This window comes from Anguilla rostrata, chromosome 3, assembly GCF_018555375.3.
Source record: "Anguilla rostrata isolate EN2019 chromosome 3, ASM1855537v3, whole genome shotgun sequence".
In the NCBI taxonomy this organism is placed as follows: Eukaryota; Metazoa; Chordata; class Actinopteri; order Anguilliformes; family Anguillidae; genus Anguilla; species Anguilla rostrata.
In genome coordinates, this window is record NC_057935.1 from 62468768 (window position 1) to 62484259 (window position 15492).

A 15492-nucleotide genomic window follows, 5' to 3' on the forward strand; every position below is an offset into this window, starting at 1 on the left:
TATACTGAATGCACATGTCTGGCTAAATTGACTTGACTATAAATGCCTGCTATGCTAGTTAAATTGATAGCAAATTTTCTCTGAAACTCACAGGAAAAAGGCATCTAGCAGCTACAACAAAGGACATAAAACAGTCCTTGCTCTCACCGCAGGCGCTTCCTACATATCTGAAAGCACCAGACCCGGCTATTTCTCATTACAGAGCCCATGTTTCATTCCATTTTAACTGCAGGTACTGAGCAGAGTAGCTGAAGACAGCTTGATGAGTATACTACCTGTAACTTAGTCAATCAGGCTATTTAATAACAGAACATACCATCCATCCATTATCTATACCCACTTATCCTGGGCAGGTTGTGAGGAGCGAGCCCATCCCACACACATCAGAGAAGAATAAACCCTTGACAGAGCGCTACTCTATCATAATGTGGCAACACAACCATTCACTCACTGCTACCACTGCAAAAACTTCATCTCAACATCTGAATGAGGATAACATTTTCTCCTAGCTCTCTATGTGTCCCTGAGCACGATCGCTGACCGTAGCTCTGATTGCGTACCAACGTTTCACTTGAGCTTTGTCGTCATCTGGTGGACAACGTATGCTATTGTTTAAAAAAACAAATTTTAATGGGCAGAATAAATGTGGATCCTATATGTAGTGGCATATCATAAACTATAGAAATTTTTTTCACCTTGTTGTCTTGTCAGAGTGCAAGACAGATATTTAATAGTAAAAGCATAAAGACAGCATTATTGTCCCTGATGTGTAACATTAGTTAACCCCCGTTTGTCTTGCTTGAACTTACAAAATGAAATGTGCAGTTCAGATCAGTATTAAATCCTGGACTGCCTTGGTTAAATGGGCCTTGAGAAGAGCACCACTAGGGTCGTCAGGCACTGTACTGTCTCTCTCAATCCAAGTCATTTGAGGATCCAGATTTGGGCCACAACCTTATTCAAACATACACGTGCCTATCGATCCCTCTGCCTCTTCCTCTCTCTTTCACACACACACACACACACACTCAAATGTACAGGCCAAGTACCTTCAGTGTGGGTGCAGTGTAAACAAGCGTCTGTACTTTGGAGCGGCTCGCTGAATTGAACATTTTCTAGTGTGGTGCTGAGCTGACAGGACATCTGAGCAGGCATGGCCGGTGTCTTCCTTACCCTGATCCTCTGGGCCCTGGTGTTGGAGCCAAGCTGTGGAGGTATGAACTAAACCACTCGCTCATTTCTCCCACATTCGCATTAATTAAAAATGAGGTCATAGCTCAATGGGGGTCTACGTTCATAAGTGTTAGTAAAGATTGAAAACAGGTTTAAAGTGACCAAAGACACAACCGTAACACAACCACACTCTGATAAGGACAGTTCAAGAATAGAGTAACTTTACACAATCGTCACCAGAGATGCCATCACCTGCTCAAAAAGCAAGATGGAGGATAACTAACGACCCGCTAAATCAGGCCATTGGGTGCAGGCACAATTCACAGTATGTGTGTATGTGATAAAAAGCTGTGGCTAAGAATATTATCCAATTACAAATGAAGACATAATGATTAAACATTGGCGATTTGTGATTACCTCCTCGCATACTCCACGCGTACAAACGTAGCATGCTCCTGTCTGGATGAGGGGTAAAGCCCGCAAACACAAGGGGCAGGCGTGTCAACTAACAGCGCTAAAGAAAAAAATACTACTCCGCCAAAACAAAACAAACAAAAAAAAAACAGCTGCAACTGAAGTAATCAAAATAAAAATGGCGATAGCATATTTCAAACTGACGTATAGCTTGGTAATTTTGGAAAAGGCAGCAAATATACGGTATGCTTGAGTTAAGAGTAATAATAATGAACACATTTTTACCTAGTATTAATGATCTAACTAAGCGATCTTACAAACCTAATCATCAACCATTTTGAGACGCCATTAGGCAGCTACAGGCTATAGTAGCATTTCATTGTCCAACTTCAGCCGACGCTAGCTTCGTGCCGTTGTGTGATTTGATGTGTATAGCCTACTACTGTAATTCAGAGGGCTATAGCAATATAAGTAATTCATACTGTATAGTTGTTGAATTAATTTAAAAAGCAACACTGACCAGAACTTAGTTTGAGCGTGACTTTCCTGGCACCGATTGCAGTGGTGCAAAACTTCCGCGCCGGCTTGTTGCGCACGCGTAGTGATCCCGTTTCTCAGTTGAAATCACAGAGCTACAACTTCAAGTAGCCTAACCCTCTGTGGTAAAAATGTGGAAACAACTGGTGTGGCTAAAGCATCATCGTCACACCCGCGCTGCGGAGTTCATGATTATTTATTAGAGTACATGGTAGTAGTGTGATATAATGGTCAGGCAACTGGGCTTGTGACGCAGGCTGGCGGTGGTGCATTACAACTGTACCCTTCAGTAAAATAGGAGAAGGGGAAGATCTGATAATCCCATCCGTTTATTCTTCCCCCAGCCTCAGTGTTTCTGCCGCGGACCGTGGCAGACACTGTCCTGAGGAGGCAAAAGCGCTATAACACCGGAGTGTTTGAGGAGGTGAGAGAGGGAGACCTAGAGAGGGAGTGTCTGGAGGAGAGATGCAACCTGGAGGAGGCGCGGGAGGTTTTTGAGAACACAGAGAAGACGGTGAGATCCCGTTTTTCACTACGGCACAGATGCTGCCCAGGAGCTCGCTGGCCATTGTCAGTTTTTTGGGGAATATTTGACTGGACATGTAAAGGTTAGGAAGGGGCCTGGACAACAGAGGCGGGTAAAGGTGTCCTCTCTCACACACAGGGTGACTGGATTCAAACTGTTCAAAAGTAGGACATGCGGGGTGATTTTGTGGGAGAGGATTGGATGGATACTCCACACAAAGCAAGGGAAAGCCATTTGCTGAACAGGAGGGAATGGGTGCTGTGGATATTTTTGACTGATGAGAGGGGGCAGCATGGGGGTATGACAATATTATTTTATTTAAAATGCAGGACACCGTCTGTCCTTGTGGGACACAGGGCAAAGGGTCAAAATTTGGGATTGTCCCACACCAAACAGGACATCTGGTGACATACTGTAGGTGACGTAGGGCTTTCACTGCTGACTTGTTGATTGCGGGATTATTGAGCAGAGCTTGTGTGGAAGTTCTGTTTTGTCACTAAGATGACTGGAACTGAATGATGTAACATGCCGTTTTGATCCTTCTGTTCCAGCTGGAGTTCTGGGTCACTTATATAGGTAAGCACTCGCTTAATGATTGATCGCAGAATTGGCACAAATTACAGATCTGCCTAGCTGTTAGTCAGATGTTTGCATCAGAACACCTCTCTCAGACTTCAAACAGGGCATTGCATCCTTGAGGCTCAGAGTAATGTCAGTGATTTAGGTGTTAGGCTTTACAGAATTCAGCGTTGGGTGTGTTTCAGCAAGTTGAGGGTTGAACTTCAGACAGACAGTTCAGTTACTGACTTGACTCAGAGCTAGACAGTCTGAAGATAGTAGGCATGATAACGAACCTATATAGACTGTTTATGTTCTGGTCTATTTTTATAGGGCCAGTTTTGCAGGCACATATGTATGGAGATTCTCCTTACAAAACTCCATTTAGTTCAGGACTAAGCTTAATCCATGCCCATGAACCCGGCCCATAGTCTTGTGCATTCTATTCCTTATGGTTGAGTTGCGGGCAGCGTGTTTTGAGAGATTCACCTGTTAAGTGGAGTTGCGATGTGTCTTTCAGATTCCAACCAATGCCTGTCCTCCCCCTGCCAGAACGGAGGCCAGTGCAAAGATGACCTGAGGTCGTATGTGTGCGTCTGTCCCACCAGCTTCACTGGCCAAAACTGTGAGATAGGTGAGTAATGGGAAAACACCCTCCTCAACCTGACCAATGAGACATTAAAGAGGTCCTGACTCACTGTGGCCAGTAAAGATTTATGGGAAAGACACTTTCTGACAGAGCAGGAGTGGTAATCCCAGTATACTGGTCAAATTCCTACAAAAAAACTGGCCCTATACTGTACTTGTGGCCACAAAATCATCCCCCCTGATTGGCTATGCAATCCCTTACATTTCCTACTCACTTTGATTCTCTAACAGAAACATCGCTACAGAAACACACAATATCTCACTTGACCAATCTTGTTAAATAAAGCTAAAATCTGTTTTTTGTGGGGCAGCAGTGTAGTATTAGGGTTAGGGTACCAGGCTGTAACTCAAAAGTTGTGGATTTGATACCCAGTCGCGGTGCTTCCGTTGCACTCTTCAGCAAAGTACTTAACTTAGACCGCTTCAGTAAAAAATAAACATCTGTACAATTGGATTACAATCTGTGCAAATCACTCTGGGTAAGATTCATTCTGCTAAATGCTGAAATGCAATCGAATGCACCATCCAATCCTTTGAGAGTGCGATGTCCTCATCACTCAGAGACGGTGAGACAGTGCGATGTAAACAACGGGGGCTGCATGCACTTCTGCGAGATGGACCTGGAGCGGGGACGACTGTGCGGCTGTGCCACCGGGTACAGGCTGGCAGAGGACGGCATGGACTGCGAGCCTGAGGGTGCCTTCCCCGGTTACCATGACGCCTTCCCACAGTCCCTCACTCTGCACTCATTTCAATGTTTGGCCTCTTTTTTTTCATGTGTTTGCATGATGTGTGTGCACGTGTCTGAGCCTCGTCAACTTGCTTCCAGGAGAGTACTCTTGTGGCAGGCCTGTTCGATCAGCGTTCCCTGTGCTTTCCCGGTCTCTGCTTCCTGTGAACCTCACCTACCCTTCCCTCAACACCACTGAACAGCCCCTGAACACCACTGAACAGCCACTCTACACCACGCAGCAGGCCCTCAACACTACAACCAGCACCACCACCCCCGCCACCCCCAGCAAGACCCAAACCCTGAGCCCCTCCCGCAGCAAGCTGCCCTTCTGGGTCCGACGGCCCGCCCTGCCCACCATCATTGCCCAGCACGCCGTGGACAAGCGCATCATCGGGGGCTACGAGGTGGTCCAGGGGGAGATCCCGTGGCAGGTGTGTTTTTCGTCGGCGGAGGTGGGGGTGTGCGTGCGTGAGTGAGCGAGTGTTTTCTGGAACGTGTGGGCAGTTTGAGGCTCCAGATCTGTGCGCCTCTACCTCCAGGTGGCGCTGGTGGACAGGCCATCTCAGGTGGTCTTCTGCGGGGGCTCGATCCTGAGCGAGTACTGGGTGATCACAGCCGCCCACTGCCTGGTGGAGGGCAGAGAGAAGTCCCTCATCGTCAGAGTGGGTAAGACACGCCCACTTCCTGTCTGTTAAGCCATCACTTCCCCTTCACGCTGGCCATGCTATTCACTCACATGGGCCATGTCTGAATCAGCGCACTTGCTTACTGTTGAGTAAACAACTTGTATACTCAATAGTAGGCAAGTGTGCTGATTCAGACTCGGCCATAGTCTCTGCTGCATGTGATGTTACTGGATTTGTGACTGGATTGAATCAGCATTTGGCCATAACTTTGACACACCTGGCCATAGTGTTCACCAGGTATCAACGGGGATCTTATGACTCACTAGCACCTCCCTCTGGACAGTCATGCACCCACAGTCCACCAGGACAAGCTACCTCCTGCATCTCAATGTCTGTGTGAGTTTGACTGGCACGCTGTGGAGTGAAATGAAGCAGCAGCTTCATATCTGTGTCAGAGGAGAGTGTATGCTTGTATGTAACTGAAATGGGAACACACAAAAAAAGGGCATTCCAAATTGAAATATAGTAGGGGTAAAGAAGGGACAACACCAGTGATTACTAGTCAAATTCAGGACGGATGTGACGGGAACCAGGCAGTGAGGGTTCGCCTCTTGTCCCACACAGGAGAGCACAACATTCTTCACACAGATGGGTTGGAGCAGGACCACAAGGTGGCGGAGCAGCGCCTTCACCCGCACTACAACCCCCGGATGAACCTCTACAACAACGACATCGCCCTGCTGCGCCTGGAGACCCCCATCCGCTTCTCTGACTACGCCCTGCCCATCTGCCTGGGGCCAAAGGACTTCACCGAGTCGCTGGTGCAGGCGGGCTCCATGGCGACGGTCAGCGGTTGGGGGCGGGTGCGCTTCCAGGGAGCAGAGTCACCGGTGCTGCAGAAAGTGGAGGTGCCCTTCGTGGACCGAACGGAGTGCAAGGACAGCAGCAGCGACCGCATCTCCCGCTACATGTTCTGCGCCGGCTACTTCGAGGAGGAGAAGGACTCCTGCCAAGGCGACAGCGGCGGTCCCCATGCCAACCGTTACCACAGCACCTGGTTCCTCACGGGCATCGTCAGCTGGGGCGAGGAGTGCGCCAGGGAGGGCAAGTACGGCGTCTACACCCGCGTGTCCCACTACTACCGCTGGATCCGCCACGTCACCAGCCGCTCTAAGGAACAGCTCATAGATAGTCACCCCGACAGTTAAACTCCTGACCTCTGACCCTCGGCGACCCCTGTGGACCAGCCAAACAACAAGAAAAGAGTACAAGTTATTTATTTGCCAGTATTGGCCATTAAGGAGGACCTACCCTAGAAGTCTTGAGTACCAATTTAGTGTATTTTAGTGATGGAGCAGCACATCTGTAGGGCCCTACTCTTGACATAGATGCTGTAATTTTTTTGTCAACAGTGTGCACTGATAGTACTGTGCTTATAATGTTCACTCAAAGTGTCAAAAATCCTTGAAGACTCTGGTAACAAAATGCCCAGACAATGCATAACTGTTACACCATAGGCTAAATTTTTTACTTATGGGGATGTTCACTAGAAGATGAAATGAACACAGCTTTCCCACAACTGTAGTCAACCTATTAACATTTAGTTTGCAAGACTGGCCTTATGGAAAACTTTCAATGTATAGGCAACCAAGAGTAAACCAGGTGTGTGGTAATGAAAATCACTAAATCGACCACATGGCTCTATATTTTTGTTATAAACTTTTTAATTTGTTCTTATATACAATAGAGAAGCTGTACAAGAATTAAAACTGACGGATAAGTTACATTTATACAACAATACAGTAACAACAGCACAAAAACTGCCCAGTACATAGCATCTGCATTGCCATGCATTTTCTCCAAAATCACACATTCAGAAAGGAGCATACAGCACCTGTCCCCACGGACAGTAGTTTCAAGCTTTTTTATCTGCATATATTATCGCTAGACTTCAGTGCAAAACCTGCAGCATTTTGAATGTAAGGAAAAGATACGGAGCTGAATTTATCTATTAAAACTGATAGTCTAAGACTGCTTTGGAACAGGATTTCCCGATCGGTACACAAACAGACTAAATATAACCGCACAAGGCCACACAGCGATCCCACACTGAGAGGGAACAATTCAATGGCAAATAAATAAATGGATTACATATACAATGTGTACATTCTGGAGCTGCTCTTGCAGCTTTTAATCCTCATTTCCACTTCAAACGTTGTGATATCAAAGGCAGCCGCCCATGCTTGATTTGATGCGGCAAATTCGGGCCACGATCGATATTTAATTAAACGTTCCGACACCGTGGCTGCGCTTCGTGTTTGCCGTACGATCGAGCTTAATTAGAGACCAATAGGTTAAGCACGGTGATACGCGTGGAGCACGTTTTGCTTTCTTTTGTGTGGGCGAAGAACAGAGATAAGGGTATGCGCTGCACGTTTCTCTTCTGTTCGCGCAAATTTGCCTGAAACACAAAGGAAAAAAAACTGCCGATTGTGCAGGAACCAAAGCAGCTGAAATATGGACTCGCGTACACGAAGGCCATACCCACTGCCATGTATGATGAAGATTTTGAGTTAAAGTGCGTTTGGAATTGCAAAATATATGACTACGGGGATGTTCATGTGTAAGCATTTACACATGTTGTAGAGACCCTGTACAACCAATTTCCCATTGATCAAAGTACACAGAGGTAACTACGGTGCAAAGAAACCTGAAAAGGAAATGGGAGGGGGGGAATTAAATGAAAAGTTTTGGCAGAAAATATTGCTGTCACTCATGCATATTCTCATGAAGCCTAAAAATATATTTTTGTCTTTGTTCAGCTGTTGCATCATAATTTTTCTACTTAATTAAAGTGCCTTTGAAGTACATAATTTCTGAAGTCGGGAACGGGACACATTCAGTCACTGTTAAAGTATTGCTGAAAAAACACTAACCATGTCAAAGGAAATGATCAAACACTTTAAAACCACAAAAGACTGACAAAAGCCTCTATGGCACTGCACATTTTGGCAGGTAAACCCTTGGAGATTGTTTGAGCTGGTTACCTTCTGGAAATGAATTGTAGTGGAAACAAAAAGTGCATGTGTATGTACTGAGTTTAAATGAATCCCAGGACAATCACTCAAAATTAGAAACAGGTTTCGCATGTTTTCTTGGATGATACAAAACACGATTGTAGTAAAACAACACATTCGAAGGGAAGATTATTGGAGCCCTATTCTGGAGACAATAAGCCATCCTAACTGGCCAAAGATTGTCAATGACATTGTAAAATGATGAATGTCCTTCTGATGTTCTTCTACGAAACGGGTTTTCCCCAACACATCCAGGACCCAGTCTGACAGTGTGTGTGAGGGAGGGTCAGTCAGTTGACGTGGTCACAGCAGTCCATGCTGCAGATGTTTGAATTCACATCGGATTCCGGAACACGCAGAGTAATGGAATGCTAATGGGAGGGAATCAGAGGTGAACCCCTGTACCTCACTGTCGACGGGAGAAGAGTGTACAGGATGTAATTCAGTCCCCATTCACCCCCCCCCCCCCACTCCCCCGCTCGCTCCAAACGGGTGGATTTAAATTCATATTTGGTTAGTATATGATTTCCTCCCCATTTCCTCTGTCTTAAACATTGTAAAGGTCCCATCTCGACTGAACCAGGGAATTCAGTGCAAAACTGGGTCTGATAAACCCAGCCTCAACCAAGTGCTTTTATTGCAGAACTGGGGCTCCTGGTTCCTTCGTTTCTGAGATCTGAAATGAGCCCTACAGAGTCTTCACCACAGACCTTCCTTTGTGCTGTTTCCTGGGAGACCTGCTCTGGACCTGCTTCCCTTTTTGTCGGAACGCAGAACCCAAAGCGTCTCTGCTCTGCCTTGATTGGCCGCCGGTGGACCCACCAGGAAAAAGGTCTGCATGGGTGTAAATGAAAGCTATCCCAGAGTCCTCGGCTGTGTCCTCAAGTCCCGGTCGGTCCTGCGCTCTGTGCGGCCCGAGGCAGGAGGGCCACCACCCAATCAGGGAGTGCTCAACTTCCGGGTTTTCAGAAATGGTGGTTCTGCAAAAAAAAAGGGACAAATGTAAACAGCATAGACAAACACAATCAGAAAAATGCGCAATAACATGATAGTGTGACAGATGAGATAAAGCACAGAGCAAAAATAAATTTATAAAAGTGGCTACGCAGGAAACACTGGACAAACGGCACACATAAATCCCATATTACTGTATGGTAAATGGTAAATGGACTGCATTTATATAGCGCTTTTATCCAAAGCGCTTTACAATTGATGCCTCTCATTCGCCAGAGCAGTTAGAGGTTAGGGGTTAGGTGTCTTGCTCAAGGACACTTCGACATGCCCAGGGCGGGGTTTGAACCGGCAACCCTCCGACTGCCAGACAATCGGTCTTACCTCCTGAGCTATATCGCTATATCGCCCTGTATATTTCAATGTTACAGGAAATGTGACTGTTTCCTAGAGATACTGTTCAGCACAGTTCTGTACAGTTCTTATCCACAGCATGAAAGGCCATCAGTGCTGATGTAGCCTGAACCTGGGGGTCTGCTGGTTTTCCTTGATGATTGGCTCTTAATTGTTAGTTACACCTCACCTGTTTTCCTCGGTTCTCAATTGGTTGTGGTGTCCGGGTGAACACAAATCCCAGGACACCCTGGGGCACTCCGTGCACACTTAAGACCTACGTTGGCCTCCTCACCTCCAAGCCACTCTAAGGCCTATGTTTGCCTCCTCACCTCCAAGCCACTCTAAGGCCTACTTTTGGCTCCTCACCTCCAAGACACTCTAAGGCCTACGTTTGGCTCCTCACCTCCAAGCCTGTTGGATTGCAGCCTGGCGCTGTCACCCAGAATCAGCTGCAGGCTTCCGACTGGGATCCAGCCCTCCTGTCTGCGACTGAGGTTTTTCACCAGCCTGAGAGAGAGAGCACCAGAGCACGAGCTGGATAACTATGTGTGATTGCTCTCACATGGTCAATCCACAGCTTCTCAAGACACTGTCAGTGACGGGGGGCTGTCATCTCCTGCTCCTTTTGCAGGGCACTCACCAATGCCCTTCTTTGTCTTCCCGCAGCAGCTGGATGATGTCACCACACTTTATGATGAAGTCATCTGGCCTTTGACAGTCAGCCAAGGCCCTGTACTTGCCTGGGACCTGGTAGGGGGACAGTACAAAGAAATTGGTTACACTTCATGATTTTCCTCACAATGCCTTCACAAATGCAGGTGCATCTTTCCCAAGGGCTGATGGGAAGTGGACCAAAAGTGCATGGGATTGAGGGCTTTAGCCCAGATTAATCCAGTATCAGGTGGTTAATCCAGTACTCAAGGGGCATTGGCTAATAAGTCCATTTGTATTTGTGCATTCACCTGGCAGAGAGGCAGGATCAACCCCACAGACCACGAGTCCCAGAATCCCACTGCTCGCATGAGTCTGAAGCTGGAAGTGCCGGAGACGTGCACAAACCCTGGCTTTGGCCTTCCTTCTGCGATATTGCTAAATATTACGCAGTCCTTTGCGTCCTGAGGTCGCCCAATAGGGTTTCACTCACCAGCAGGACCGCGTCGTCCTCCTCAGTGTCTGACAGATTGGAGCTGTCATTGGCTCTGCTCCAGTTCTCCAGGCCCTCACAGATATCCACCGAGCGAGAGGCACCCGGCCAGCCTGGTAATGACCCGGGAACGGGAACACCAAATCACACTCAGCCTCACGGAAGTCATTTTCAAAAACTTCACTAATCATTTGGATTTTTTTACTATTTTTTTAAAAAGAATGTTTGTTTTATCTTTCCCATTTCATTTTGGCAGATCAAGCTAATAAAAACAGATCCCTTAAGGGATGAATAAAAATTAAAATCCATTTTTAGATGAATACATTTTAAGCTGTATATTACAGATGAGAATAGCAACATTACCATTCTTTTCAAAGGCACCAATTCTGTTGTCCCACTAAATACTCAGCTCTATATTAATATACTGTATGTGTACTGTATGTCTTAATATTTCGAGTTGTGCCTCCCTACTGTTCAGTAAAAATATTTCATTTTGATGCATCTTATGAATATCATTTAAGGGGATGTGAACCAAGGCAATTCTCTAGCAATGGATGTTGTGTGCTTTTAATACAGCACTGGAAAGCAGCTAGAACTCCTGTTGTTAAGAAAGAAAGCAGGAGCTGACCATCTGATTAGAATACGTAATCTGTGGTGACTGTCCCAGACTGGACCCGCCCCGCGCTTTGCTGGATGGAGTACGGAGCGGACTCACTGCGGCGGTTGGGCTGGTGCTGGGGGGAGAAGACGAGCGAGTCCAGCAGGACCGGGCTGGTGCGACCCGACTCGGTCTCCTCCGAGCTGACCGACGACCTCTGCAGCTTGCTGCGGGGGAAGGGCGAGACAGACAAGCTGAGAAGCCAGGGGAGGGACAGTCACATGACACACATGGCAGTACACATGAGCCAATCAGCACAACCAGATGCCATTCTGCTCATAAATTGCTAGAAAGAGAGACCATGTGACAGGCTCTGGTAGAAGCAGTGCATGTTTTTGTTTTTCAGGTGCAGAACCAATTATGACAGTGAATGTGGTCTCGGTTTATCAAGATCCTAGTCAGAAAGTTTAGTTGAATGTTTTTTTGTCTTTTAGGGGGGTTCCACATTAGAATCCAAAAACTAGCAGCTTGTTTTGTAAGGTCCAGGGGACAAGATCTCAAAAAGCGAGCCCCACCTTAAAAAGTATGGTTAGCTTTGGCAGCAGGAATGAAAAACATTACCATGAAAATTAAACCAAAACATCTCCTCTTATATTTGCCCTTCATGCACATTGCAAAAACAAAAGCTGACAATGCAGAACTTGCAAAGATATGCGCAAAAATCTCTTCTGGGTACCATGTCTGGGGTGTGGGGAAGGGTCGGGGGTCAGCTGCGTAGCCATGGAGATTGGGAGGTTTTCAGATTAGGAGTACTCCTCAGAGACAGGAGGAGAAGGTTGGGTGGCAGTCAGAGGAGGAAGGTGGGGGGGGGAGTGCAATGACGGTCAGTATGCAAAAGCAGCAGCCCTCGGTCACCGAGTCACCTCCCAAACACTGCACGGGACTGCCGCTGGAAAGGGGGCGGGTGGGTGGGTGGGGTGGAGGGGCATCCTGCTGAATTTAACACTGAGCATCACTGGTGTTTGGGGCGTCGGGCACGCAGACACAGAAACACATCGGCCGACAGGGACGCATAGGCAAGCGTGGGCAAGCAGCCCTTACGGACGCCTCCGGACGGACACACGGGCCTGCGGGACAAGGCAACGAGACACCACGAGTGTGGGCACAGCGAGACACCACGAATACCCGCTCCTGCACCTCCCACTCATTCACCCTCACACACTCGCCCAGGCACAGCTTCAACCTCACAACATGGCCGCCACAGCGCGTGCCTCATCTCTTACAAAATGGCTGACAAAGTGCTGCGGGATCTGTACGTTTGAGTCGTGTGACAGAAAAACCGTTTTGACCAAACGTACCAGATGCATCCTGAACTGTTTTGTGGCATCAACCGGAGGAAGCAAGAAGCTACCTTGAGTCACAAATTTCATCTGACATTTTTTAATTCTGTGAGGTAAACAGTGACTCACTAGGCCTTTAATGAAGAATGCCTTGGCAGCTTGTTACTCTCCTCCGGACACTACAAACTGCTTCAATGTGTAGGAGCAGGAACTGGGTTTACAGTGAGGGAACTCCTTTATACAGATGGTGGAGAACACAGACAATCATTTTGCTGTGAGATGCAACATGGAAGAAAGCTCACCTGTCTGACAGTGGCGGGGAGAGCTGGATCTGATCAGACACTGGGCTGTGTTGATAGGACTCCTCTGAGAGACAGAGAAAGAGAAAGGGAGATCCATTTAATTTTAATTAATTAAAATCACCCAAAGCATTTTTTAAAACACGACATTCAAAGTTGTGTGTGAAAAACAAAGGAGTACAACAAAAATGAATTCAGACTAAGGTAGATTAGCTAATGCGCAGTACAGACCCATGACCTCTAAAACCCAGCGAAAGTATCTGAGCTCTAAAACACACAGCACAGACCTCGGAGAAGTTTCTGCTGGTTGGTGAGAATTCTGCGGATCTCGTTGAGCCAGGCCAGCTTCACCTCCACCGATGGCGCCTGGAGAAATAAAATGGAGATCTTACATGTGAAACAAGAGGACAGGCAAAACAGAGGAAGTAGATATTCCTCAGGAAATGTGTAGACAGGAAATGGCTGAATCCTCTATACCTGCACCACATACACTTCCTCTCTTCCACTGTACCAGATTTCAAACTTCTTCACGTCACCCTTCACATTCTCTGTGATTCCCACTGCACTCATCTGATGAGAAAAATACATAATTCACACACATCCCCATTTCTGCTTGAAGTTTAAATTAAAGTGGCCTCAAAACAATTAAACAGCACATCAACATGTGCCTCTGAGATCTGTGTAGAATAGCAAACTTTCAAAGAGTTTCCACAAAAACTAACCGCTAAAAAAAGTCTATCACTTTAATTGGTAAAAAGTGATTCAAGTTTCTGAGAAAACCCTTCAAATCCCCCTCTGTGGTTGGACACGATCAGTGGTCCCACCAGGTTATCTATGCCTTTGAAGCTGTAGGCGGGAGTCTGTATTACCTAGGATAAGTGTTTTAAGCTGTAGGAGGGGGTCTCCACCTTGCACAGGTGTTTGAAGCTGTAGTAGGCAGTCTCTACCTTGCACAGGTGTTTGAAGCTGTGGTAGGCGGTCTCTACCTTGCACAGGTGTTTGAAGCTGTAGTAGGTGGTCTCTACCTTGCACAGGTGTTTGAAGCTGTAGTAGGCAGTCTCTACCTTGCACAGGTGTTTGAAGCTGTAGCAGCCCTCCCCGTGCTCCTCCCTGCGCTTGCAGAACAGCAGGGCCCGCTCGTGCAGGAACAGGTGCCTCTGCATGGGCTTGAAGCGCGCCAGGTCCTTCATGCGCGTGGGGCCCTTCTTATGGCTGAGCCACACGCTGAAGGAGCCCTGCATCAGCACCCGGCCCAGATCACTCAGGTCCCCCTGCGCACAGTATAGTACAATACAATACTATACAATACAATACAGTACAATACAGTACAATGCAATATACTACAATACAGTACAATACAGTACAGTAAAATACACTACAATACAATACAATATACTACAGTGCAATATACTACAATACACTACAATACAGTACAGTGGAATACACTACAATACACTACAATACAGTACAGTGCAATACACTACAATACACTACAATACAGTACAGTGCAATATACTACAATACACTACAATACAGTACAGTGCAATATACTACAATACACTACAATACAGTAAAGTAAAATACAGTACAGCGCAATATACTACAATACAGTACAGTACAATACTATACAATGCAATTAACAATTTCTCTGTGCATGCTACTCTACCCATGAGCATGTGTCAGTTACTACTATAATACACTCCCTGTATGTAATGCAATATTAGACAACATCTTTCTGGAGCTCTCTTTACTGTAAGATTTGCCAAAATAAATGGTTTCAATGCTATTGCTCAAGGTGGTTTATACACTTTCATTGTTCATTCATTCATATAGTTTATTTGGTCGGGACAATGCAAGTTAACATAGTACCACTTCAACTCGTTACAAACAAGTTGATGTAACTGATGTACCACATACAGAGATTATAGCTATTGCTAGTTTCCAACTCCTGTCCCTACTTAGGCTTTTAATAATCATTTATGTCCCCATTCAATTTCATTCTGAATAATACACGTTTTATGAGCACTATATCAAGTAAAATATGATGTATTTATTGACTGATTAATTGATTAATTGATTGATTGATTGATGACTTTGTCAATTCAAAATTAATATATATACTATAATGGCAGCAGAATGTATTGACTTGAATAAAGACTTTCCAGGTGGCTTTATAAATGCTCACCTCATAACCGGTGATGGCAATCTGATGCATGGAGTCATTAACAGATTTGAGAAGGTCCAGCATTGCAGTTAGCGCCTCCTTCAGGTCGGAGGCTCCCTCACAGCCAACACTGTACTTCAGCAGCTCCTGTGGGAGAATACAGAGCACTCAGTGTGTGTGTGTGTGTGTGTGTGTGCGCGCGTGCGTGGGTGTGTGTATGTGTGTGTGTGTGTGTATGCATGTGTGTGTGTGTGTGTCTGACCACTGTACACATGTGTATACTACACTCAAGGGGTGGTATTTGAAAA

At 46.3% G+C, this 15492-nt stretch overlaps 3 protein-coding genes across 8 annotated transcripts in view; 1 reads left to right on the forward strand and 2 right to left on the reverse strand.

The window, feature by feature from the left end:
- fgf13a (fibroblast growth factor 13a) overlaps positions 1-2226 on the reverse strand; it is a 125218-nt gene extending 122992 nt beyond the window's left edge. Inside the window, exon 1 of the mRNA XM_064329187.1 lies at positions 2108-2226. The gene's annotated coding sequence lies outside the window, so the exon portion shown is untranslated. The remainder of the gene's footprint in view (positions 1-2107) is intronic.
- f9a (coagulation factor IXa) lies at positions 1052-6906 on the forward strand. Its single transcript, XM_064329184.1, has 8 exons — positions 1052-1214; positions 2469-2638; positions 3202-3226; positions 3729-3842; positions 4418-4552; positions 4686-5020; positions 5129-5255; positions 5840-6906. Exons 1-8 carry the CDS (start codon positions 1154-1156, stop codon positions 6421-6423), a joined length of 1551 nt encoding a protein of 516 aa, XP_064185254.1. The 5' UTR covers positions 1052-1153; the 3' UTR covers positions 6424-6906.
- A 15-nt stretch (positions 6907-6921) lies between these two features.
- Positions 6922-15492, reverse strand: part of mcf2a (MCF.2 cell line derived transforming sequence a) — a 29830-nt gene continuing 21259 nt past the window's right edge. For 2 of the 6 annotated variants that reach the window (XM_064329181.1, XM_064329183.1), the window contains 10 exons: positions 15206-15331; positions 14085-14291; positions 13498-13590; positions 13308-13386; positions 13024-13087; positions 11499-11608; positions 10784-10896; positions 10280-10386; positions 10043-10146; positions 6922-9272 (listed from right to left, as the gene is read on the reverse strand). In XM_064329181.1, the coding sequence (XP_064185251.1) occupies positions 9232-9272; positions 10043-10146; positions 10280-10386; positions 10784-10896; positions 11499-11608; positions 13024-13087; positions 13308-13386; positions 13498-13590; positions 14085-14291; positions 15206-15331 (1044 nt within the window). In that variant the 3' untranslated portion in view covers positions 6922-9231. Of the gene's footprint in view, positions 9273-10042; positions 10147-10279; positions 10387-10783; positions 10897-11498; positions 11609-13023; positions 13088-13307; positions 13387-13497; positions 13591-13928; positions 14292-15205; positions 15332-15492 lie in introns of all 6 variants that reach the window. The other 4 variants (XM_064329178.1, XM_064329182.1, XM_064329180.1 and 1 more) reach the window with 3 other exon arrangements.